This window comes from Esox lucius, chromosome 17 (assembly GCF_011004845.1).
Source record: "Esox lucius isolate fEsoLuc1 chromosome 17, fEsoLuc1.pri, whole genome shotgun sequence".
NCBI lineage: Eukaryota > Metazoa > Chordata > Actinopteri > Esociformes > Esocidae > Esox > Esox lucius.
The window spans coordinates 44,332,617-44,358,118 of record NC_047585.1 but is presented as its reverse complement, the minus strand read 5'-3'; the positions used below and the strand labels follow the sequence as shown (position 1 = coordinate 44,358,118).

The following is a 25,502-nucleotide window of genomic DNA, read 5'->3' as shown; positions in this document are numbered from 1 at the left end:
ATCAACAGCGTTTACAGATAATGTGCATAATCATAATTTGAACAATTTCCGGTTTATTTCTGTCACATAATGTGGACATGTATTCCTGTAAATATATAAAATATTTTTACTGCACACTACAGTCTATGACTGCACAGCGCTGCATTGTTCAACCCACATACATAAAAAAGAAACTCCGCTAAGGATCATCAATGAAGCCGCCAAATATTGTAGTTTTCAGTTGATTGACATACAGTTACATGGAGTCTTACGCCAATCATGTGCCCTCTAATGGTCTAATAGCTCAAAAACCGAGAGTCACTTACAGATCCCTGCCTCCTCGTGGCCACCTCATGTCGTGTTATACATACAGTTAGGACTGGAAATATTTGGACACTGTCACAATTTTCATAATTTGGGCTCTGTACGGCACAGACTTTCAGCTTTAATTCAGGGGGTTGAACAAAAGTATCTTATGAAACGTTTAGGAATTGCAACAATTTTCATACACAGTCCACTTATTTCAGGGGCTCAGATGTATTCAGACAAATTAACATAATCATAAATAAACTGTTCATTTTTAATACTTTGTCGAGAATCCTTTTCAGGCAATGACTGCTTGAAATCTGGAACATATGGACATCATTTCTTTACCATGGAAAGGATCCCACGATCATCCACCACTATTGTCTTCTGTGGATGTCCAGGCCTTTTTGTGTTGCAGAGATCACCAGTGTGTTATTTTTATCTCCAAACTGTTGATTTGGCCGCTCCTAATGTTCCTGCTATCTTATTGAAGGATTTTTTGGCCTGTTTCAGTTGCATTGAGAGCTCCTTTGACCACATGTTGTGGGTTCACAGCAACATCTTCCAAATGTGAATGTCACACCTGGAATCAACTCCAGACCCTTTACCTGCTTAATTGAAGAAGAAATAGCAAAGGAATAGCCCACACCTGTCCAATTACACCTTGACTTTTGAGTCAATTGTCCAATTACTTTTGGTCCCTTGAAAAAGAGGGGCTACATATTAAAGAGCTGTAATTCCTAAACCCTTCCTCCAATTTGGATGTGAATTCCCTCAAGTTAAAGCTGAGAGACTGCACTTCAAGCCCATATTTATACCCATATTTAACTGTAACTTGAATATATTTTGGTAAACAGACAAAATAACAAAACTTGTGTCAGTGTTCAATTATTTCCGGACCAAACTGTAGCCTGGGATGAACAGATCATAATACAATTATATTTACTCTCATGACTGCACCATCTTGTCCAATTTCTGACTGAGAATGTACAATATTCACATTTTATTAAATGTACAGAAAACACCAAAGCATTTGATTACTTATCAGAGTTTGTAGATGTTTTATTTTAATCTCTATCTCTTGAACCTCTTCAACCAGTAATGAGAGTTTACAGCGTGAACTCACCATGGCTTTAGAGCCGGGAGACACAATTTCAGTTCTGGAGGGTCAAAACACCTCTGGTGTGTCCTGTCTCTCCACAATGAACGGTTTCAGACCTTGAACAAGTTCAATTTGCCTGGATGAAGAAACGGAAACCAGAAGTGTTTTGACCATTCAGGATCGGAAACCCGGAGCCCAGTCCTGACCACAACGGGCCACACCTACCCCGCGAGGCGGAGGTCCGAAGGAGTCTCATCAACACACATTTCTACCCAGAGATTCTGGTGGTCTACTGCAGCACACGTTTACTGGAACCCATCAAACAGAACAGAACAGTCCATTCTCTGTTATGAGACGAAACATCAGCGTTTGACCAAATAGCCCTACTTCCACATTGGTAGCAACAAACCCATTACCAATAATGACTGGAAAACATCGATCTTGAATGCCTTGCAAACTGGCAGTAATCCACAAAAATATACCTTTTCAAAAGCTGGTGAACATACAATATATAGGTACATACACCAACAGGGATATATATTAAAGTTGCTATATACCTGACCAACGTTTTGTTTTATTCATGTTTGACTTTACATACGTAACAGCAGGTGTCCATGGCTTTCGATTTGAAATCAATATCGTGCTGAAGTTTTGTCTCATTATGTCAATTATCAAAACGTGACAAAGGGAAGCATATGGCCTGCGCCGAACAACAAATAAATGTAGCAGTGAAATGAACGGAGATGATGGCGTAGCACTGTACAACCGGCCCAGTCAGAGGAAACTACCTGAGATCGAACTCTCTCCCAAATGTCACCCTATTCACTTGATAGTGCACTGTTTTAAACAGGACCCAAAGGGAATATAGGCTGCCATTTGGGACGCAGTCTTATACAGTGACCACAAAGTATTAGTACCCCTGATAGAGATGAGCAAAACCGTCAGTTGTAATTAAACAACACAGGTTATGCGCAATTACATTTTTATCCGAAAACTAATATATGCTATACTACCACAACTGCTCAGAGGAAACCATGATTTTTTGTTTCTTTTTTAAATGATTGGCATCCTAGCATCCCTAAATAAACAAAAGTACATATTAGTCTTAGGCAACGATGTTGTGAGTCTCCATGGTTTTCTGTTCCACTGGGGTTTCAAAATGAGGCAACATGCATTTAAAATCTATCAACATGGGAACTCACAAATTATAGTTTTTGTTGATTTTCAAAAATTGAGCAAAGGTTGGGAAAATAACTAAAAACCGACAATATATATCACTTACCACTATTATGACCATTTTTTTTTTAGTTCAGAACCAGTCAAATGGTGTTTAACCTGCATGCACAGGGACCAAATGCATGTACAGAACGCACTGTGAGCAAGCTGGTTTGGAAGGCAAATAAGAATCACAGCTGAAGAGTAAAGAAAACTCTTGAACTGAATCTTGAAGTCTCCTAATCGACAATTAATCATCACCACCTTCAAGCCAAGAGTCGATCTGAAAACAACAGCCAGAAACAATACTTTAATTGAGAGCTTTTAAAAAATGTAAGCTCCTTTAAGGTCCAATGAGAATCAGATTGGAACAGGATGCCTTGGTCAGTGCTCTTCGACCACACACAGGTGAGGCGGGTTTAGCGTCCACACAAAAATGTGTGTGCAGAAAGTAATCTTTCACCTCCTGTAAAAACACGCAGGTGAATCTTTGATCTTTGGATCCCAATGTGTTCTCCAGTCAAGGAACGTGACTCTGTGGAAAAGGAGCTGCGTTATCCTTGCAAGAAGAGGATGTCGTGGAGTCAATCGAATATATTACACACGCTGGAAAACGACTCCATAGCTTATTACCTGTACTTATTTTATATAAAGGTGACTTTACCCTATCATTATCACAGGTGACAAAATGGAGGTGTTCATCCCCTCCCTGATTTGTGTGCCACTGTGCAGATATTACAATGTGTGCAGACTTCCCACGGCTCACTGGTAACAACAGGAGATCAGCGACGCGACAAAACTGTTGTTGGTATCTAGGAGCCAGAACTCCCATCAGGTGACCCATTGTCCTCTTCCTTTCATTAGTCTGGTATGCTGTGGATACCTCGGCTTAACCAAACTGATCTCCGGGTTCACGTTCCCCTCCCAATTTGTGCAATTTGTAGGGTAGTGAAGGCTGGCAGGTTCCACCACAGCGTTTCCCAAACTAAGTGTTGTGATCAGTCGTTAGGCCTGGGTGTCCGTGGCTATTTATGAATAATAAATTAATAAAAAAATTGCCCCTGATCTATTAATCTATTATTCCGATCACGCTTTATGACAATGTAGACGTGTAGGCTGCTAGCGTGTACATCAACATTTTATGTTCCTCATGTACATTCAAAACCCTGTACTGTCTGTCCTGGGAAGGTGGGCTAAGCCTAGAATGTATTGTGATCCTAGCAACGCCTCTGGCTGTGATCCTAAGTGAAGAGGCCTGATTTTTATATGGGGTCACACGAAAAGCATTTGAAAAGAAAACAGAGCACTTGGTTCATAGGCCGTGGTTACACACGTCCCATCTGCTAGGCGCTAACGCAGTCTGTATACAAACCACATTGGTTTCCGTTTCCACATTTATAACAGTTAATTAAGCTAAGAAGTGTTTCTGTTCCTGAAAGAAAGTAGAGAAGTCACCGGAATAATTCTCATGGCTAAATGTGTCTTAAAAAAGAGACCCTCTGAAGTCTAAATACCTGGGCAAAATTTGGCAGATAGTTGTTTGCTTGAAACGTTTTGATATGTCTGCATCCTTATGGCTAAGTACTAATCATAATAATCACTACATATTCTGTTTGCATACTGACTCATGGCAACAACATTGTGAGTGCGGGTCGACATGTGACCCTTGACCCGAGTCATGGCCGGTCCTATGTGACCCAGCTGTCCATTCGCATGCGTTTGCCTGAAGGGGTCGCCCTCTCCTCCACGCCCCTCTGGGCTCTTCCCAGCCCTGACGCCAACCCCAACGTCGCGGAGGAGGAGTGGAAGTCTGGTTGATGCTCCTCCCTGTCCTCCTCATAGGAGGAGCAGGAGGAGCTGATGCTGTCGGCTGGAGATCTCCCAATCTCTGATACGTTGGAGGAGGCGGAGTGATGAGGAGGCGCAGGAGGTGGCTGTGCTAGGAAACCCGACGGAGGCTGGCTGAAACCACGCTCCCTGGGTGGAGATATGGGCTCGGATTTAATGTTGACATTGTTCTGGATCTGGTTGGTGCCGGAGGGCAAACTGGACGCCGGGAGACCTGGTACCTGGTTACCATGGTTACCAGACCTGCAGAGTGAAGTGGAATCGTTCTTTTAAACCAACAATGGAAATAATAAATACAGGGATGACAACTACAGTATGAATACAGGGATGACAACTACAGTATCAAAACCGGGATGACAGCTACAGTAAAAGTACAGGGATGACAACAACAGTATCAATAAAGGGATGACAACTACAGTGTAAATACAAGGATGACAACTACAGTATCAATACAGGGATGACAACTCCAGTATAAAAACAGGGATGACAACTACAGTATAAATACAGGGATGACAACTACATTATAAATAAAGGGATGACAGCTACACTATCACTACTGGGATGACAGCTACAGTATCAATACAAGGATGACAGCTACAGTATCAATACAGGGATGACAACTACAGTATAAATACAGGGATGAAAACTACATTATCAGTATGTAGTATGTAGTATGTAGAATGTAAGGTGTATTATGTAGTGTGCAGTATGTAGCATGTAGAACGAAGGGTTTATCATGTAGTGTGTAGTGTGTATTATGTAGTGTGTAGTATGTAGTGTGTATTATGTAGCATGTAGCATGTAGTGTGTGGTGCTACTTACACTAGCTGTCCCAGCTGATGGTGTTGCCATGCTGACATGTTACTTGTAGACATGCCAGAAGGAGAGCTGAAGGCCTGCAGGGTAGAGAGACTGGACAGGTCGGTACTGCTCAGGGAGTAGTCTGAAACACCAAGGTACAACACACTTAATATCAAGTCACTATCACTGACCTCTAACCCAAACACTGACCTCTAACCCTGAAACCTATCCCTGACCTCCGACCCAGACAATAACCTCTAACCCTTTAAACCCTACTCCTGCCCTGTAACCCTGACTTTTAAACAGGTATGACAAATTATAGGGTACAATTTTAGGAAACTAATGTCAATATCTATAAATGCAATTGCTTGAAATTACACTGCGTTCTTTAAATGGTCTGAATTAAATGCAAGGTCGAGTTTTTCATATACTTTGGCCACGAATACATATAAAACCAGACAAACCTTCTAGGGTACGGGTCAACAGAATAATGAACTGTAATGTAAAAGATATTTTCAATAAGCAGTTACGTCAATATTACTGCCTGTCATCAGTGACCTACCGTTGTTATAGGCAGAGTTGATTCCTGGATACATCAGGCCCTGCTGACCTAGACTGGGAGTGGTCACATAAACCACTGGAGTCACCAGGGATTGGCTGGACTGGCAACTGCTGCTCCTCTGATTGGTCTACAGATAACACAAAGACACACATATCTAAGCAACGCTATACGGGCATTTAGCTGAAACGTCTACTAAAGCAGCTAGTCATTTTAGTCCACAGAGTACATTTACAAACATGATGAGATTTATCCTGCAACAACCAGTAGAACCACTGGGTGTCACCATTGACCAAGGAAATAATGTATGTTCTTTTAATATATACTTGATGCACAAATATATCAATATCAGTGTTCGGATTTCGGTGAGTTTTTCAAAACAGAAAAAATATTTTCTAATCGGATTACTCAATGTTTTACGGATGGTTGGAGTCAAAGAATAGCACAATGCTGACAGGAAAAGGTCCGATCTAGAGTCAATATCTAGACCCATATCATAACCCCAAGTCTTTAAAACAAGCAAAGTAGAAGATATTCCTTTGCTTTTTCAACCAGCAACACGTTCAGACATGGTGCTTAAGTTTAGGCCTTTACAGACCCGCAGCATTGAACAACTGTCATATAAGGGAAGAGCCAGTCTCCCTGACCTCCAGGCTGACCGAACAGATGACAACTCAACATCAATAACAAATTTCCCTGGACAAACTCTCTGCCATGTACAACCCCGTTTCCAAAAAAGTTGGGACACTGCGTTAAAAAAAAGGCCTGGACTGCAGGCAGGCCAGTTTAGCACACGGACTAATTTACTACAGAGCCATGCTGTTGGAATACATTCAGAATGTGATTTGGCATTGTCTTGCTGAAATAAGCAAGGCCTTCCCTGAAAAAGACGTTATCGGATGGCAGCATATGTTGCTCCACAACGTGTACATATCGTTCAGTATTAATGGTGCATTCACAGATGTGCAAGTCACCCATGCCATTTGCACTAATGCACCCCCATACCACCACGGTTGCTGGCTTTTGAACTGTGAACCGGAGGGTCCCTCTCCTCTTTAGCCCTCTTTATGATTGCCAAAAATTATTTTATCAGACCACTGGACAGTTTCCCACTTTGACTCAGTCCATCTTAAATGAGCTTGCTCCCAGAAAAGGTGGCAGCATTTCTGGATGTTGTTTATATATACTTGTTTCTTTGCATGAATGAGTTTTAACTTGCATTTGTGGATGCAGCAATGTACTGTGTTCACAGACAATGGTTTTCAGAAGTGTTCCTGAGCCCATGCAGTTTGTTTTTAATGCAGTGCCCGAAGATCACTGTGATCCAATACAGTATTTTGGCCTTGTCACTTGCGTACAGAGATTTCTAGATTTTCTCAATCTTGCAATGATATTATGTACCGTAGATTATGAGATCCCCAAACTCTTTGCATCTTTAAGTTGAAAAACATTATTCTTAAATTGTTGCACTGTCTTTCACAGAGTGGTGAACCCCTCCCCATCTTTACTTCTGAAAGACTCATCCTCTCTGGGATGTTCTTTTATACCCAATCATGTAACTTACATCTTGCCAATTAACCTAATTAGTTGTTAGATGTTCTACTAGTTAGTTTTTTAGCATTACACAACTTTTCCAGTCTTTTTGTTGCCCCAGTCCCAGCTTTTTTGAAACGTGTTGCTGGCATCAAATTCAAAGCGCCCAGACAGTACATTTTTCAAGAAACAATAACCTTTCCGTTTTAACATTTGATATGTTGTCTTTGTACTATTTTCTATGGAATAGAGAGTTTAAATGATTTGCAAATCATTGTATTCTCTATTTCTTTACGTTATACACAGCGCCCCAACTTGGAAACAGGGTTGTAGCTTCGCAGCACTGTTAAATAACACCAACCGGAAATGTAAACACAAAAAAACACTAGTTCCCCCCCCCTCACACACACACAACCCCACACAAACTACAACACTGTTTCAATCGCCTGAGTAATAAAACAAGCCTGGCAAACTCATCACCATGTTGCCTCTGCAGTACATTGTAACACACCGAGCCAGATGAACTCATTCAAGGCAGTGTGTTGTTGTCGATGACTTAATCAGAAATTAGGTCATACACCCGCTGGAAAAGGGAAGAGGAACCCAAAGAGCTTGTATCCTCTTCCTGCACCCCCTTCCTCCATGATATCATCTCTGTGTGGACCACCACGCTATAACGCAGCAGTTCTCTGTGTGGACCACCAGGCTATAAGCCAGCAGTTCTCTGTGTGGACCACCAGGCTATAAGCCTGCAGTTCTCTATGTGGACTACCGAGCTATAATACAGCAGTTATTTGTATGGACCACCAGGCTATAACACAACAGTTCTTTGTGTGGATCACCAGGCTATAAAACAGCAGTTCTCTGTGCGGGCCACTAGGCTATATCTAAGCTGCCCAACAGTTAAAAAGCGACTGCTATTGAAACAGGAAAAGACTAGCACTTTGAAGAACAAATACTACAATTAATTCACAAACCAGCATGAACAATGAAGAGTTAAAGCTCTACACCTGGCCAATGAGGAGTGGTTAAAGCTCAATTCCTGGCCAATGAAGAGCAGGCAAAGCTCTATTCCAGGCTAATGAAGATTAGTTAAAGCTTTACTCCTGACCAATAAAATTGTGCTAAAGCTCTACTCCTGGCAAGTGAAGAGAAGTTATAGATTTACTCCTGGCCTTGTTAAAGTTGAACCCCACATTCCGCTGAAGACAAGTTAAAGCTGGTTAAAAGTTAAAGCTAGTTAAAAAGTTTAACTCCTGGCTGATGATTAACAGGGATTAAGGGACACACCTGTTATTCTCTCTGGTGATGAGTTTTTACTGGGGTGTTTCCATTTCTGAAGAGTTTAAAAAGAGGTCAGATTCTATCATCCACCACACTTACCACAGCTGCCCCCTCCACCTCTGGCTGCTTAGGAGGAAAGGAGTGAAAGGTTAAGAAGAGTTATACGTTTTCTCCTCCTCTTAAGCAGTCATAGAGAGAGAGGGATGAGAGAGGGAAAGAGTTGGGGGAGACAGAGGGAGAGAGGTGGGGGGGAGACATGGAGAAAGTGGAGAAAAATGAGACAGAAACAAAGAGCAAACAAAGGAACAGTGACCCAAACCGGAGACAAGGCCAGGAAGGAGTTCTACCCCATCAAAAGAAACATCCCAATTAGAATACAGCTTAATGAGTCCTCCAATCAGTCACAGAACTCGTTGCCCTTTTTGGCTGTCAGGTCTGGGGTCCTCTTACCAACCAAGAACACACAGAATGTGACAAAAACCCACGCCCCTATGAAATTCAGAAATGATTTAAAAGATTTAAATAAATTCCTTCCGATGCCAGTAAATCAGTTTAAATAAAAGAGAGTGGGGGAATGAGGTGACAGGGAACCTTCCACCCATCAGTCTGCAATCTCAGCCAATCACTACAGCCTGAAAATAAAGACGTTTTCAGTGGAACACAACACCACAATAAACACCACTGTTTTAGTGTGCGTGTGTGTTTGTGTAAGGTGTGTGTGTGTGTGTGTGTGCGCATGCACATGCAAATGTTGTCTCTGTAAAACCAAAAGAAGACTTGGTTTATACCAACACACACAACCACACACACACACACACACACCCACATACACAGACATTATTCCAAGTTGTCTTGGGTCGCAGTCCGGCTAACTTTAGATTGACCTCAAACTGACCTCAAGCAACACAGACACACTCACACAGAGAGTACCTCACTGGCCCCTTTCAGGAGTGTGGCACGTTACGCCCTAATGTCCAGTGGCATGATCTCTCCAACAGTAGGTTGGGACTATTACAGGCCTGGACACGGGTCCACCCAGGATCCAAACTATCCACTTCCACTTCGTCTGAGTCTGTGGTCGAGACATGAACCAGCTTTGGAAAATAAAGTGAATAAATACTCTTGTTCCAGAGACTGTTCTAGAACTGCCAAGACACTTCAGAGGTGTACAAAGAACTAGGGCTCTTCAAAACAGAGTAATTTGGCACAGTGTTATGTTATGCAGACCTGCAGTCACAAGGGAACTCACAGCCAGTCTATGCATGTTACCTAGACTCACCCAAACACACACACACCCACACACAAACATATATCGACATGTAAACCTCTATCTTTTCCCGTCTGATGCCATCTGCGTGAGAACCTCCCAGTAACCAGGGTTGGCTCCTGTATTTACAGAACCCATCCCTAAACTGAATCCTCCAGATGAGGAATGATATCAGACCATCCCTAACTTGACTCCTCCTCCAGGAATCAGATGAGGAACAATATCAAACCATTCAAACCAGTAAACAACACTGATTCTCTGCTGTCACATGGTTCTGGAAAACAGACACAGACAGACAGACAAGCAAACAGGATTGGGGATCACAGACAGACAGGGCTGGGGAATACAGAGACAGACAGGATTGGGGAATACAGAGACAGACAGGATTGGGGAACACAGACAGACAGGGCTGGGGAATACAGAGACAGACATGATTGGGGAATACCGAGACAGACAGGATTGGGGAACACAGACACAGACAGGATTGGGGAATACAGAGACAGACAGGGTTAGGGAATACAGAGACAGACAGGATTGAGGAATACAGAGACAGACAGGGTTGGGGAATACGAAGACAGACAGGCAGACAGACAGGGCTGGGGAACACAGACAGACCGAGTTGGGAACAAAGGGACAGACAGACAGGCAGGGATGGGAAACACAGACACAGACAGGATTGGGGAACACAGAGACAGACAGGCAGGTAGAGAGACAGGACTGGGGAACACAGAGACAGACTGACAGACAGGCCTGGGGAATACAGAGAAAGACAGACAGACAGACAGATAGGATTGGGGAATGAAGAGACAGACTGGCAGACAGGTTTGGGGAACAAAAAGGCAGGCGACAGAATGACAGGGATGGGAAACACAGAGACAGGCAACAGACAGACAGAGTAGGGAAACACAGAGACAGGCAACAGACAGACAGAGTAGGGAAACACAGAGACAGATGGACAGAGTTTGGGAACACAGAGACAGACAGACAGACAGGGCTGGGGCACATAGATACAGACAGACAAAGAGACAGACAGGGTTGGTCGGTCTGTCTCACCAGAGGTAACATCATTCCTTTGCTGGATGGAGGGATGACCACTCTGAGGTCTGGCTTATTCCTGGTGCTGGGCCCACTACTGCCCTCTGTGGGAGGAGGGGATTTAGGCAGCAGGACTTTCCCCAGGCAGGCTCCGCTAGGGCTGAATCCATTCCCTGGAGGAGCACACATATAGAATGCAGCTTTCAGCAAGTTACAATGTGACAAGCGACTGAAGCACAACTGGGCTGTACTACTGAACGTATATTTGACCTGTATTACTTAACCAGTACATTGAGTGTGGCCCGGCTGTGTAACCCACTGCGTCCGCTGCATATGTACAGACAGGTTTGGGGAACATAGAGTCCAGCCCAGCTCTTTCAGCGAAAACCCTCGCCACGGTCGTCGTCCACTGCGGCTCAGCTGAACATGCTATATACATGTTCACTGTGCTGGTCTCGTAATTCCACTGAGTTGTGTCAGCCCCTCACCTCGTCCAAGCCCATGTTCAACAATCACACCTCCGACATGATGCTGCGCCCTCCAGTAATTGAGCTGCGAATCGTATGACTAGGTTCCTGAAAACGACTGTGTGTCCGTTTGTATCGGAGCCGTATTAAATCCCCTTACGAATCACAGAGTTCGGCTGCTACAGGGGTGTTGAGCAGCACGGAGGGAATCCAAGGCCTTCTGTTCATTACTTCAGGCAGACAATTGCATTATTTGATTCCCAAATGGCGATTCAACAGAAAAACTTAGCAAGGACACCAGCGCAGGCACTATGGGATCTTTAGTGGCTACAGAGAGCCAGGACACCCGTTTCATGTCCCGTCTGAAGAAAATAAACCTACGTGAGGCAGTGTCCCAGTCACAGCCCCTGGGGCTTTGAGATTTGATACACAAGGGAAGAGGGCCCTCTACTCGCCCAGCACTTCCATCCGCGTCCAGTCTCCCATCCAGAGAGCCACCAGGACCCACCCTGGGACGCTGGGAGATCTATGTTTAAATCCCTGTGCCCAGAGGGCTTTCATGCCCTCATCAATGGGATGTTTGTAGATGCCAGCAGGAATGTCAGGCCACATCACCGCGTCTCAGATCTCTGCTTGACTAACATACAGCCATCCGTCTGTCTACTGGGTCTCTGCGTGTGTGTTAATCCAATGATTCTGTGTGTGTGTGTGTCTCTACCTTGGCTGAGCTCCCTCTCCGGAAATATCGACACTGACAGAACAATGTGTTTTGTCCAGACATTGTTGAGAGAGGAAGCAGATATTAAAATAAAAGATAATAAAAACGTGTGAGATAGACATATGATGATGTGAATATTCTCTGCGTGCAGACATAAGTGCTTCATATGTCAGTCCTTTATGCTGCTTCCCAGATAACATAATCATTTCCTGTCTGTGGTCTAACTATAGCAGTCTGGTCCTAGCAGAACAGCGTTTTGTTGCCCCGGGACACAGAACAACATTCCACAAGTCCTCCAAACAATATACTGGCTGTGTAGGGCTTCGTACATGGTATGGCAAGAAGCACTCAAATGAACATGAGAACCGAAAACATACCGTAATCAAAATCAACAACAAGCACTAAGACTGAGAACAGTAACGCAACCCCGTTTCCACTGAAGTTGAGGCGCTCTGTAAAATGTAAAGAAAAACCAAATGCAATGATGTGCAAACCATTTAAACTCTATATCCAATAGAAAATAGTACAAATATTACAAATTAGTACAAAAATAAACACATTTTTGTTTCTTGAAAAATATATGCCACTTTCAATATGATGCCAGCAACACGTTTAAAAAAAGTTGAGACTGGGGCAAAGACTGGAAATGTTGTGTAATTCTAGAAAAACAACCTGGTGGAACATTTAACAACTAATGAGGTTAATTGGCAACCGGTCAGTAACATGATTGGGGATAAAAAGAGTCTTTCAAAAGTAAAGATAGGGAGGGTTCACCACTCTGTGAAATCTGCACAGGCAATTAGTGGAACAATTTAAGAATGACATTTTGAGTTTGGGGATCTCATCATCTACAGTAAGTAATATCATTAGAAGATTCAGAGAATCCAGAGAAAGGACGAAAACAAATATTGGATGACCGTGATCTTCAGGCCCTCAGACGGCACTGCATTAAAACAGACACAATTCTGTAATGGAAATCACTGCATGGGCTCAGAAACATGGACCCCGAAAACCACTGTCTGTGAAAACAGTACATCACTGCATCCACAAACGCAGGTTGAAACTACCATTGCAAAGAAGAAACCATATATAAACAAGATCCAGAGTCGCCTTCTCTGAGGCCAAGCTCATTAAAGATAGATTGAGATGAAGAGGAAAACTGTCCTGTGGTCTGTCAAATCAAAATCTGAAATTATTTTTGGGAATCATGGACGCCGCATCTTCTGGGCTAAAGAGGAGAGGGACCATCCAACTTTTTATCAGCACCCAGTTCAAAAGCTACCATCCATGATGGTATGGGGGTGCATTAGTGCACATGGCATGGGTGACTTGCACGTCTGTCTCTCTGATCCTAAAGCCCAGAACCCTCTCAGACCCAAAAGCCCAGATCCCACTCAGATCCTAAAGCCTGATACTTGATACTTCGGAATAATGGAGCTTTTTTGTCTCTCCTCCAGATAACCATAAAAAACTAATGTGAGTCCCAAAAGGTACACTACTCTCTATGGGGCCTGCTCAAAAACAATTCACTACAAAGATTAAGGTGCCATCTGGGACTTAATGTGACTGACACACACGCCATCTCCACTAGGCCTCATCTACTCTGGCAGCCCACTTAGTATAATCCATCATTCAATTATCACAGCCTTCATGCCACGGACAGCTGGAGACCAGCTTCTTAGAAAAAGAACACACCAGTCAGCCCAATGCTCGGGAAATACGTCACTGTCTAACATACTACTGAAATAAAAACAAAGAGCAAAGGGAGGAGCGAGGTGAAAGGAGGAGAGTAGAAAGGAGGATCAGAGATTACAAAGGAGGGGAGAGGTGGGAGAGGAGAAATGAGGAGAGATGAGTGGAGAGCAGAGGGGAGAATGATGGAATAGCATCGTAGGATGGTGTAAAACTGCTAGAGTACATCTTGAGTATATCTGTGAGAGTATATCTGTAAAAGTATTTCTGTTAGAGTATAATTGTAAGAGTATATCTGTTAGAATATATCTATTAGAGTACATCCGTTAGAGTATATCTGTAAGAGTACATCTGTTAGAGTACATCTGTTAGAGTACATCTGTTAGAGTACATCTGTTAGAGTACATCTGTAAGTATTTAATCATTTTTTTGTACTTTCGATTGCAGTAATTTTTTGCTATCAACACAATTGAGGTTTTTCCTAAAGGCTTAACTGTCATTAATCATCTTATTTCCTAACTCCCTTCCTAGCTAACTTCCAACCAAACTTCTTAGCTAACATCCTAGCTAACTTCCAAACAAACTTCCTAGCTAACTTCCAAACAAACTTCCTAGCTAACTTCCTAGCTAACTTCCTAGCTAACTTACATTCAAACGTCCTAGCTAACATCCTAGCTAACTTCCAAACAAACTTCCTAGTTAACTTCCAAACAAACTTCCTAGCTAACTTCCTAGCTAAGTTACATTCAAACGTCCTAGCTAACATCCTAGGTAACTTCAAAGCAAACTTGCTAGCCAGCTTTGATTTTACAAAAAAGAAAAAGGCATGGTGTTTGGCAATGGCAGGCTGAACATGCTGAATGTGTTGTTTAGAGCAGTTGTCTCCAGAGGATAGCTTCAAGGCAGACTATTCCGGACGGTTTTACCAGTGCCTTACCGAGTGCAATGGTGCCCTCTAGGTGGGTGCTACACATCTGTTGTGGGAATTTTATTCTATGGAGTCTGACTCCGGGGAGAAGCATTGCTTCACAGGTGGTGATCTGCTCTGGACCGGTCTGATTCTGAAACCCTTTTGGTGTGATCCCACCAGCTTTTTCTATTCCCTATCCTCACAACTCCATCCTCACTTCTCCATCCTCACAACTCTATGCTCACTTCTCCATCCTCACTTCTCCATCCTCACTTCTCCATCCTCACTACTCCATCCTCCCAACTCCATCCTCACTTCTCTATCCTCACTTCTCTATCCTCACTTCTCCATCCTCTCTTCTCCATCCTCACAACTCCATCCTTACAACTCCATCCTCACAACTCCATCCTCACTACTCCATCCTCACTACTCCATCCTCACTACTCCATTCTCACTACTCCATCATCACTTCTCCATCCTCACTTCTCCATCCTCACAACTCTATACTCACTTCTCCATCCTCACTACTCCATTCTCACTACTCCATCCTCACTTCTCCATCCTCACTACTCCATCCTCACTTCTCCATCCTCCCAACTCCATCCTCTCTGCTGACACTGACTGGTCATCCATTAATGTAATGCCCTGCCTGCAAAGGCCGCCCGTGACATTTTTCTCCCGTCTCTTTCTTTGCTTCCTGGCTTATTGTGCGGTGAGATTGTGATGACAGTAAGTTCAGCAAATCCTCATTAACTTAATATTATTATTCCCCAACACCACCCGGGGGATTTACCTGGCTGGTTAGAGTCAGACCCAAGGCCATGTCCAGAACCATTTAGAACTGAGTGGTCTGAGCCTCCGTGCTGCATCCCCCCTACAGAACCAGGAAGAGAGACACAGGGCACACATGACACACTACACAAGGTACCTGTTCAGGCTAACCAGCGCCACTTTGAAAACCAGTGGCCCAAAAAATCTGTAATGCATTGTTAATTACAACGCTCTGATCATGGACCATTACAGGGAAATATTTTGTGTCTAATCTGATGGAAAGTTACTAGTTTGTCATTCATCATAGATTTTCAACTAAATGTATACCAAGCTACACAAACACACAAACACACACACACAAATTAACCTGCACTGCCTTTGCTGGGTGGTCGTTGCTGTGCCAACGTTGATGGCTGCTGCAGGTTCCTGTGGTGGTGGTGGGAAGAGGAATGCAGACTGCTGGTCCTGTCACCGGAGCCCGGGCACGGAGACTGGATGTTGGGAAGGTTTTGGGCCTGGGACCCCTGGGACCCCTGGGAGGATGAGCCCCCAGGGATGTAGCAGGACATGGAGGAACTGGAGTGACCGGTGCTGCTGGTGGACACGGGCAGAGGAACCTGCTGCAGGGAGAAGATCTGCTGCTGCTGAGACAGGTCACTGGGCTGGAAGAGGGATGGAGACATTAGTGGAAGACAGGGAGTTTTCTGTAGTCATAACATTTAATAAGTGAGTATTCTGTAGTCTTAACATTTAATAAGTGAGTATTCTGCAGTCATAACATTAAATATGTGAGTATTCTGTAGTCATAACATTAAATATGTGAGTATTCTGCAGTCTTAACATTAAATATGTGAGTATTCTGCAGTCATAACATTGATAAGTGAGTTTTCTGCAGTCATAACATTAAATAAGTGAGTATTCTGAAGTCATAACATTTAATAAGTGAGTATTCTGCAGTCATAACATTAAATATGTGAGTATTCTGTAGTCATAACATTTAATAAGTGAGTATTCTGCAGTCTTAACATTAAATATGTGAGTATTCTGCAGTCATAACATTGATAAGTGAGTTTTCTGCAGTCATAACATTAAATAAGTGAGTATTCTGCAGTCATAACTGTTTATTTGTTTATATTAAACTTTTATTTAACCAGGATAGGCTCGTTGAGATTAAACATCTCTTTTCCAAGAGTATCCTGGCCAAGAATAGGCAGCCGTAAGTCGTTACTTAAAATGTTTCAGAATACAGTACAACAAATACAAGTATAAACAATACAACCATAAGACAATTACACCTTTATTCTGCAGATGCTAAAACATCATAATTAAAAACATTGACAAGTAAGGGAGTCAGATTCCAAGTCCATCCACAAGGATTAAAAATCCCAAGAAAGACAATATCTTTTAGTTTAAAATGATTTTGAAAGGTGTTTCCAATCTGATTACATGAAGGCACATTTCCCAAAATTTTTTGACCGTTGGCGCAGTAAGTAAAATAACATCCTGTGAGCGGAGACAGTATTCACCACATTTTTACGGATAAATGAATATAAATATAAGGGCAATAAACCCAATATGGCTTTGTAAACAAAGGTATACCAGTGGCTAAGTTTACAGGATGCTAGGGAAGACCATCCAACTCCAGCATATAAAGTGCAATGATGTGTAAGTGCCTGACAGTTTAAGATAAATCTCAATGCTCCATGATAAAGGGTGTCAATAGATCTCAAACACTGAGCTGAGGCATTCATATATAAAATATCACCATAGTCCAGTATAGGCATAAAGGTTCCTGATATATGTTTTTTTCTGGCTTTAAAAGAGAAACAAGCCTTGTTACTCAAATAAAATCCCAACTTTAACTTAAGTTATTTTGCAAATTGAACAAGTCATCATCAATAAAAATTCCAAGATATTTATATGAAGTTTCAATCACATTACCCTGGTAGGTAGTAATACATGGAAGATTTAGAGGTTTCTTTTTTATTTCAGAGAACAACATTTGTTTGGTTTTGTCCACATTGAGAACAAGGTATGTTGAACAGCATTAAAAGCAGTTTGTAAATGTTGAAAAGCTCTCTAAGGTCAAAGCACAACAATAAATAACAGTCCTCTGCATAAAAGTGGAGTTCAGAATTTTGTAAATTTTTATCTAGATCATTTATATAAATAGTGAACAAGAGTGGACCCAGTACAGAGCCCTGTGGTACACCATTTAGAACAAACAATAAATCAAATGCAAGTCAATTAAATTGTGTGCACATAGTTTGCTAACCATGAAACAGTGTGCTGAGAAAGACCTATGCTTGATAGCCTTTGCTTCAGTATAGTGTGATCTACTGTATCAAAAGCATTTGAGAGATCGATAAAAAGTGAGACACAATGTTATTTCTTATCCAGAGCAGTAGTGATGTCATTTAAGATCTTCATGGCTTCTGTAACTGTGCTATGCTTTTTCCTGAAGCCAGATTGATACATAGATAAGATAGAATGAGTATATAAAAACTCCTTTAACTGTTCACTAACAAGGGTTTCAAGGATTTTAGTGACAGCTTCAAAATTGGCCTATAGTTGTTTAAAAGAAAGGGATCACCCCCTTTAAGCAATGGTAAAACAAATTCTAACTTCAATATCTCTGGTATTTCATTACATTCCAGTGTAAGATTGAACATGTATATCAATGGATCAGCTATAAAAATAGTCTGCCAACTTCAGAAAGCATGGATCAAGAAAATCAGGACCTGCAGGTTTTTTTTAGATCTAGGGACTTCAGAGCTTTATGGATTTCCTGGACTGAGAATGACTGAAAACAGAAAATCTGACCAGATATCACAGGTTCCTCCATACAAGGTATATCAGAAACAGTAATGGAATCAAACAATTCACCAGATGATACAAAATGTTTGTTAAATTTAGCATTTGAGGTTTGTCATACACAGTAATCGAGTCCTTCATAATGCATGATGGCAGAAATCAACTTAATAGTTTTCCAAAACATCTTAGGGTCATTTAGGTTTTCAGTAATTACTAATAAAATATACTCCGATTTGGCCTTCCTGAGCAGCGAAGAACATTTATTACGCAGCTGCCTAAATAAAAGCCAGTCAGCATCAGAATTTGAGTTTCTTGCCTTGGCCCATACTAGATTGCACTCATGAATAAGAGAAGAAAGCTCAGAGGAAAACCATGGATTATCACACCCTCTAACTCTAAATTGGCGGAATGGGGCATGTTTATTTATAATTTGAGTTGAACCGTTGTGAAAGTACTTCCAAGCAGTTTCAACATCAGGAATAAGTTAAATCCTTCTCCAGTCAAAATGAAACAAATCACAAAAAGGCCTGCTCAGTAAACATAAAAAAATATAGAAATTAAGCACAGTTTTGTTTTTGGGATCTTACCATTTCTAACAGCTACAATAACACAATGGTCACTCAAATCATAAAATAATACACCTATTGCAGAGTATTTATGAGGCACATTTGTCAATATTATATCAAGTAGAGTAGATTCTTCAGGATATTTAGGATTTGGGCGAGTGGGTGTGTATCAACTGGGTAAAATTCATGGAGTTACAATACATTTTAAAATCAACAGACAACGGCTTTGGCCGAAACCAGCTAAGATCACGACTAAAATTATTTCTCCACAGTGAAGTTTAGACATGAGGTGCATGAGAGAAGAGAATGCATCCCCAGCTGCACAGGGGGGTCTATAACAGCCAACGAAAGTTAATGAGAAACTATTTGAAATCTCAATATGCAAGGCCAGAAATTCCAATTGTTTACAAATAGTTTGGGACATTTCAACTTTTACGCTTCACATGTTGTTACACCACCACCATTCTTCACTCTATCAGTGTGATATACATTGTATCCATTTATACAAACAGACTTCCAGAGTTAGGTTTCACAAAATACAATTATATCAGCATCCGTTGATTTAGCCCAAGTCCAAACTCCATAAATTTTGGACAACAGGCTACGTACATTTAAATGAAAGATGCCAAGACCAGTTCTAGATTTAAAATCAGAGGGAGTTCGAAGATCTAGCATAAAACTATTAGGGCCAGGATTACATTGCACGTTAGAGTCCAGTAGTCAGTATGCTGATTAACCCAGTTAGCCAGCTAGGAAAAGCAGCAAGATCTAACGATCCGTAGTGGAGAAGCAGCTACAGATACTTGTCCAGGAAGATAGGAACCATCATCCATGGGCTAACAAATGAGTTTAGTAAGACCTCGATCTTACAACAGCAACTATAGTCAGCTGTACACCACCACGGGTGTCGATTGGCTACAAATAAATAATAGATAACATTGATGATGGAGTATTCAGCAGTCATAACATTGATGATGGAGTATTCAGCAGTCATAACATTGATGATGGAGTATTCAGCAGTCATAACATTGATGATGGAGTATTCAGCAGTTATAACATTGATGATGGAGTATTCAGCAGTCATAACATTGATGATGGAGTATTCAGCAGTCATAACATTGATGATGGAGTATTCAGCAGTCATAACATTGATGACGGAGTATTCAGCAGTCATAACATTGATGATGGAGTATTCAGCAGTTATAACATTGATGATGGAGTATTCAGCAGTCATAACATTGATGATGGAGTATTCAGCAGTCATAACATTGATGATGGAGTATTCAGCAGTCATAACATTGATGACGGAGTATTCAGCAGTCATAACATTGATGATGGAGTATTCAGCAGTCATAACATTGATGATGGAGTATTCAGCAGTCATAATATTGACGATGAAGTATTCAGCAGTCATAACATTAATGACGGAGTATTCAGCAGTCATAACATTGATGATGGAGTATTCAGCAGTCATAACATTGATGATGGAGTATTCAGCAGTCATAATATTGATGATGGAGTATTCAGTAGTCATAACATTGACGATGGTGTATTCAGCAGTCATAACATTAATGATGGAGTATTCAGCAGTCACAAAATTGATGATGGAGTATTCAGCAGTCATAACATTGTGTGTAACTGAAAATTTCCAGATTTGGAACACATTACATTTCTATTGAACCATTATTGTTAGTAGTTCAGTTCTCATTAGGCGGTGAGAATGTCATGCATTAATTATCAGCTGACAGGAATGACTGGGTTAAATCATGATCGGGAGCAAAAACATGCAGTACAGGGGAGAGTACAGATGACAGTACAGGTGAGAGTTCAGGTAACAGTACAGGGAACAGTACAGGTGACAGTACAGGTGACATTAAAAGGAACGGTACAGGTGACATTACAGGTGGCAGTACAGGTGACGGTACTGATGACATTATAGGGAACAGTACAGGTGACAGTACAGGTGGCAGTACTGATGACAGTACAGGTGAAGACAAGAGAGTGACTTTGAACAGAACAGTAGGGAATGTATTGCAGTAGAATGGTGAATAAACCCTCAATTACATTCCAGACACATCGATTCTAAAAACTGAAGCTGTTCTGGAATCTCATGGAGGCCCAACACCTCACCATGACATTTTGGCATTTCAGTGAATAACAGCTCAGTGAAAGCACAGTGTACTGCTCATTACAAAGTCCTGCCATTCAAAGAACCACAATATACATGTAGGCCTCTTGTCATTTTTAACAGTTAATTGCATTGGATAAGAGCGGCTGCTAAATAACTTAGATTTTAAATGTTAATAAGGTAGGATGAAGCCAATAGGGCGAGAATGCACTCATATTTACTTCCGATGATTGAGAGAAAGAGAGCAAGAAGGGAGGTCAATTTTACCAAGAAAACCATGTGGCACATTGCAACATTCCAGTTCAAATACTTACTGTCATTTTATGGTTTCTCATCATAATATCAAACTCCTCATTAATTTGTTTGTATTTCTCTTCGGTGTGCGGCGTCAGGACATACGTGACCTCCGGGTCAGGACTTTCACAGCCACGTGGCTCCTTCTTGCTCAACGCCTGAAAACACCAACATGGAGAGAGGGGTGAACACAGAGAAAAGGGGGAGATGGTACTTACAGCAACACGGCATCTGTACATCATTAGAGCTGGACTATCTTCAGTTACGTCCATGCTGGGGCTGACCATGCCGGGGCTGACCATGCCAGGGCTGACCATGCCAGGCCTGTGCCCAAAACTGTCCTCAGCTTCAAGACTGGCAGGACAATCCACATGCATTCCTTTGTTTCTTAATTTCTGAAATAAAATGATTGGGACATTTAGGCCGCTGACACGGAAAGGAGCCTGAGTGGCGCTGATGTCTACAGGAAGCCTCCATTTTAGAACGGACAGAGGGTCTATATACGAGCACACTGCATGTGTTTCATTCCTTACGTTTATTATTGTTTCCTCCTTTAATCAATGAGGCCCACCCCAGATGTAATTCACTTGTAACACTACCATGTTACAGAGATGGCAATTCATAAACATGTATGTATATATACATATATGTTAGGTATGATCCACATGATCCACCCTTATTAGGGACAGATCCTGTAGGTATACAATGCCTTTTAATCTTGCCTGTTTAGGAGGTCAAAGTGTGATAAATAAAATAACAATTATTTAATCTGCTCTTGTGTGTAATTGCTCAAGCAACATTTGCCCCACTCACTGTCACACAAACGTTTTACCATGGTTGAACTGATAAATGTATCCTGACATTACTAAATGAGTAATGTGATTGACATTTGTTAAAATCTGCATTCCCATCTAATTTGCCTCGGCCTTTGCAGGGCTCCCAGGCACCGCAACCAGTATGAAAATCGGGGTCGAAATGACGCTGCAATTAAATGTCACAGATTGCTGTGCCACTCCCGGGCCCTAATATAAACCTAAAACATTTGATTAGTAAAATATTGAATCCTTAAATTGTTTTCCTTAAATGAAGAGGATCAAGACGCAATCTTTGCTAGAGGGAGGGAGTGAATTGCATTAGTCCTCAACATGCAGGCCAGTCATTTCATTCAAGCCTTGTCTGTTCGTCTGTCCATCTGTCTGTCTGTCAGTCTGTCTGGCACCTGTCATCTTCTCTGCATCCCTCCGGCCAGTCAGCAATACCTAACACCTCTCTTATCTTTGTCCACCTCTCTCAGAGGTGGAGGTAGTTAACTAGGTGAAGGACAGAGACACAGAGAAAGAAAGACTGCTACTGGCAACAGACACAATGACAGGTCTATGTCCCCATGCTGGAGGGACTTTGCAGGTTCTTGTTTGACCTCAGACTGAAGATGGATCTTTCAGCTCTCACGCCGTTTGAAACACTATCCTCCTCTTGCCTCTGCCCTCTCCTCACCTCACCTCTTCTCTCACTCCTCTTTGGAAACAGAGAGATGGGAGGGGTGAGAAGGAGCAAGAGAAGGAGGGAGAGAGGGACAGAGAGGGAGACAGGGAGGAACAAAGAGAGAATAGACGATGAGGAGAGAAGCACATTTCTCCCACAAAGGCCCGGGTCTGTTCAGCCATTGTTCATTACAGTTTCAGACGTTGGGGTTGTATGCAACTTAAAAGATAGTTCATTAAAGAGCAAGGTGTCATTGGAATTTTAGCTCCTGAAGTAACAGATCTCAGGAAGATAACCTTTTCCTGTTTGTGCCAGAGGTGGATTCTCTCTGTATGGATGATCACCATCCCAGACAAAGCTTCCGGAACAGAGACAGTACATATGACCAACAGATCCAACAGATCCAACAGATCCAGGATCCTACAGCAACATCTTGCATTGTCACAGTATCACTTCAACACTTCAAGACTCTGGAACTGACAGACTAGGACAGACAGACTCTGGGACAGACAGACTCTAGGACAGACAGACTCTGGGACAGACAGACTTTGGGACAGACTCTAGGACAGACAGACTCTAGGACAGGCAGACTCTAGGACAGGCAGACTCTGGAAAAGCAGACTCTAGGACAGACAGACTCTAGGACAGGCAGACTCTAGGACAGGCAGACTCTAGGAAAGGCAGACTCTGGAACAGCAGACTCTAGGACAGACAGACTCTAGGACAGGCAGACTCTAGGACAGGCAGACTCTAGGACAGGCAGACTCTGGAAAAGCAGACTCTAGGACAGACAGACTCTAGGACAGACAGACTCTAGGACAGGCAGACTCTGGAACAGCAGACTCTAGGACAGACAGACTCTAGGACAGGCAGACTCTGGAACAGCAGACTCTAGGACAGACAGACTCTAGGACAGGCAGACTCTAGGACAGACAGACTCTGGAACAGCAGATTCTAGGACAGGCAGACTCTAGGACAGGCAGACTCTGGAACAGCAGACTGTAGGACAGACAGACTCTAGGACAGGCAGACTCTAGGACAGACAGACTCTAGGACAGGCAGACTCTAGGACAGGCAGACTCTAGGACAGACAGACTCTAGGACAGACAGACTCTAGGACAGACAGGACAGTTAAGAGCATGTAATGTTAAGCTGTTTGTAGAACACCATTAGTGGAACATTTGTACACCATTAGAACTTTGACAGCATTTGACTCCCTGACCACTCAAAGGAGAAAACTGCCATATCGCTCAGGTCCAAAGTAATCACCAGGCACCAACTTAAGCTAATGTATGACTGTGTTGTCAACTAAAGTCAGTAAATACACAATTTATATCAGAATGTTATTGACTTTAGGTTTAATAAAATGGGGTGGAAAAAAAAACCTGTGCAATTCCCTCAGATTGATAATGTTTGTCATCCGTTTTCCATGTTGATTCATCGTCATCATATAGATTTTTTGTGTTGAAATGATGGGGAAACAACGTTGATTGAACCATGTTCAGCCCAAGGAGCATTTTCTGTCTGACTGACCTTAACAAAGCCTTCTCCAGCGAGTGCAGTAATATGGAATTCAAAGAAATATCGATTAAAAGTAGAACGATGGCATGAAACAGTGTGAGGTTTAAATATTAATATGTAATTCTGGAGTGGGTTACCTTCTGTTCTTCACGTCAGAAAGACTGAGAGAACACCCAGACGTCTAGAGTCAAACACCACCGCTGTTTGACCTGGTCAAAGTGACACCTTTTGAGTCCTAATTATTGATATATGTATATTATATGTTCAGCCCCCAGTGTTCAGGATGCAGTGTTCAGGATGCAGTGTTCAGCCCCCAGTGTTCAGCCCCCAGTGTTCAGGATGCAGTGTTCATCCCCCAGTCTTCAGGATGCAGTGTTCAGCCCCCAGTGTTTAGGATGCAGGGTTCAGCCCCCAGTGTTCAGGATGCAGTGTTCAGCCCCCAGTGTACAGGATGCAGTGTTCATCCCCCAGTCTTCAGGATGCAGTGTTCAGACCCCAGTGTTCAGACCCCAGTGTTCATCCCCCAGTGTTCAGGATGCAGTGTTCAGCCCCCAGTGTTCAGGATGCAGTGTTCAGCCCCCAGTGTTCAGTGAACTATGTTGAGCTACAGTCCAAGCACTGTTCCCTGACAAGTTCATTTACCGCCTACTGGGCGTTATAGCAGTGACTCATCCAGCTACTCCGATCGACTCCTACAGATGATTTTTCAAACCGGGTGTTCTCCTTAGGAGCATTGATACTAAAGGCATTTCTGGAGATCAATGATCATTGCTATCATCATTGCAATGGGACTCACATCTAAGAAGAGAAAAGCCTTTATAAACTGTCTTAGTGTCTGAACCCTGAGGATATAACCTTTCTTAAGGTGTGAACAGGTTATAAAGGATCATAGTCCTTTATAACCTGTCTTAATGATTTAACACTGAGGATCCTAGACCTTTATAACCCGTCTTAACACTGAAGATCATAATCCTTTATAACCAGTCTAAGTATGTGAACCCAGAGGATCCTCCTCAATAGAACCCTATTCCCTAAAGGAACAGAAGGCCTGGTAAGGGCAGGATGTCAGATGTCTCAGATGTCAGAGGCTTTCTGTCAGATCAATGAAGGAATCTGGAGCTCTGCCACAAGTTGCCACGCTAAGCGTTCCCAAATAAAAAAACAACTGTGTTCCCTGTTGCTGTTGGTGTGCCCTCCGTTCCCTCGTAGA

The 25,502-nt window shown here is 42.4% G+C and overlaps 1 protein-coding gene across 5 annotated transcripts in view; it reads right to left on the bottom strand.

Moving 5' to 3' along the window:
- Window positions 1–1,322: 1,322 nt before the first annotated feature.
- LOC105016659 (myocyte-specific enhancer factor 2A) overlaps window positions 1,323–25,502 on the bottom strand; it is a 55,923-nt gene continuing 31,743 nt past the window's right edge. For 2 of the 5 annotated variants that reach the window (XM_010880648.3, XM_010880649.3), the window contains exons 4-11: window positions 21,556–21,684; window positions 21,310–21,447; window positions 15,855–16,149; window positions 15,510–15,590; window positions 10,948–11,102; window positions 5,814–5,940; window positions 5,273–5,393; window positions 1,323–4,693 (exon numbers count right to left, since the gene is read on the bottom strand). In XM_010880648.3, the coding sequence (XP_010878950.2) occupies window positions 4,291–4,693; window positions 5,273–5,393; window positions 5,814–5,940; window positions 10,948–11,102; window positions 15,510–15,590; window positions 15,855–16,149; window positions 21,310–21,447; window positions 21,556–21,684 (1,449 nt within the window). In that variant the 3' untranslated portion in view covers window positions 1,323–4,290. Of the gene's footprint in view, window positions 4,694–5,272; window positions 5,394–5,813; window positions 5,941–10,947; window positions 11,103–15,509; window positions 15,591–15,854; window positions 16,150–21,309; window positions 21,448–21,507; window positions 21,685–25,502 lie in introns of all 5 variants that reach the window. The other 3 variants (XM_010880650.3, XM_020055147.2, XM_010880651.3) reach the window with 3 other exon arrangements.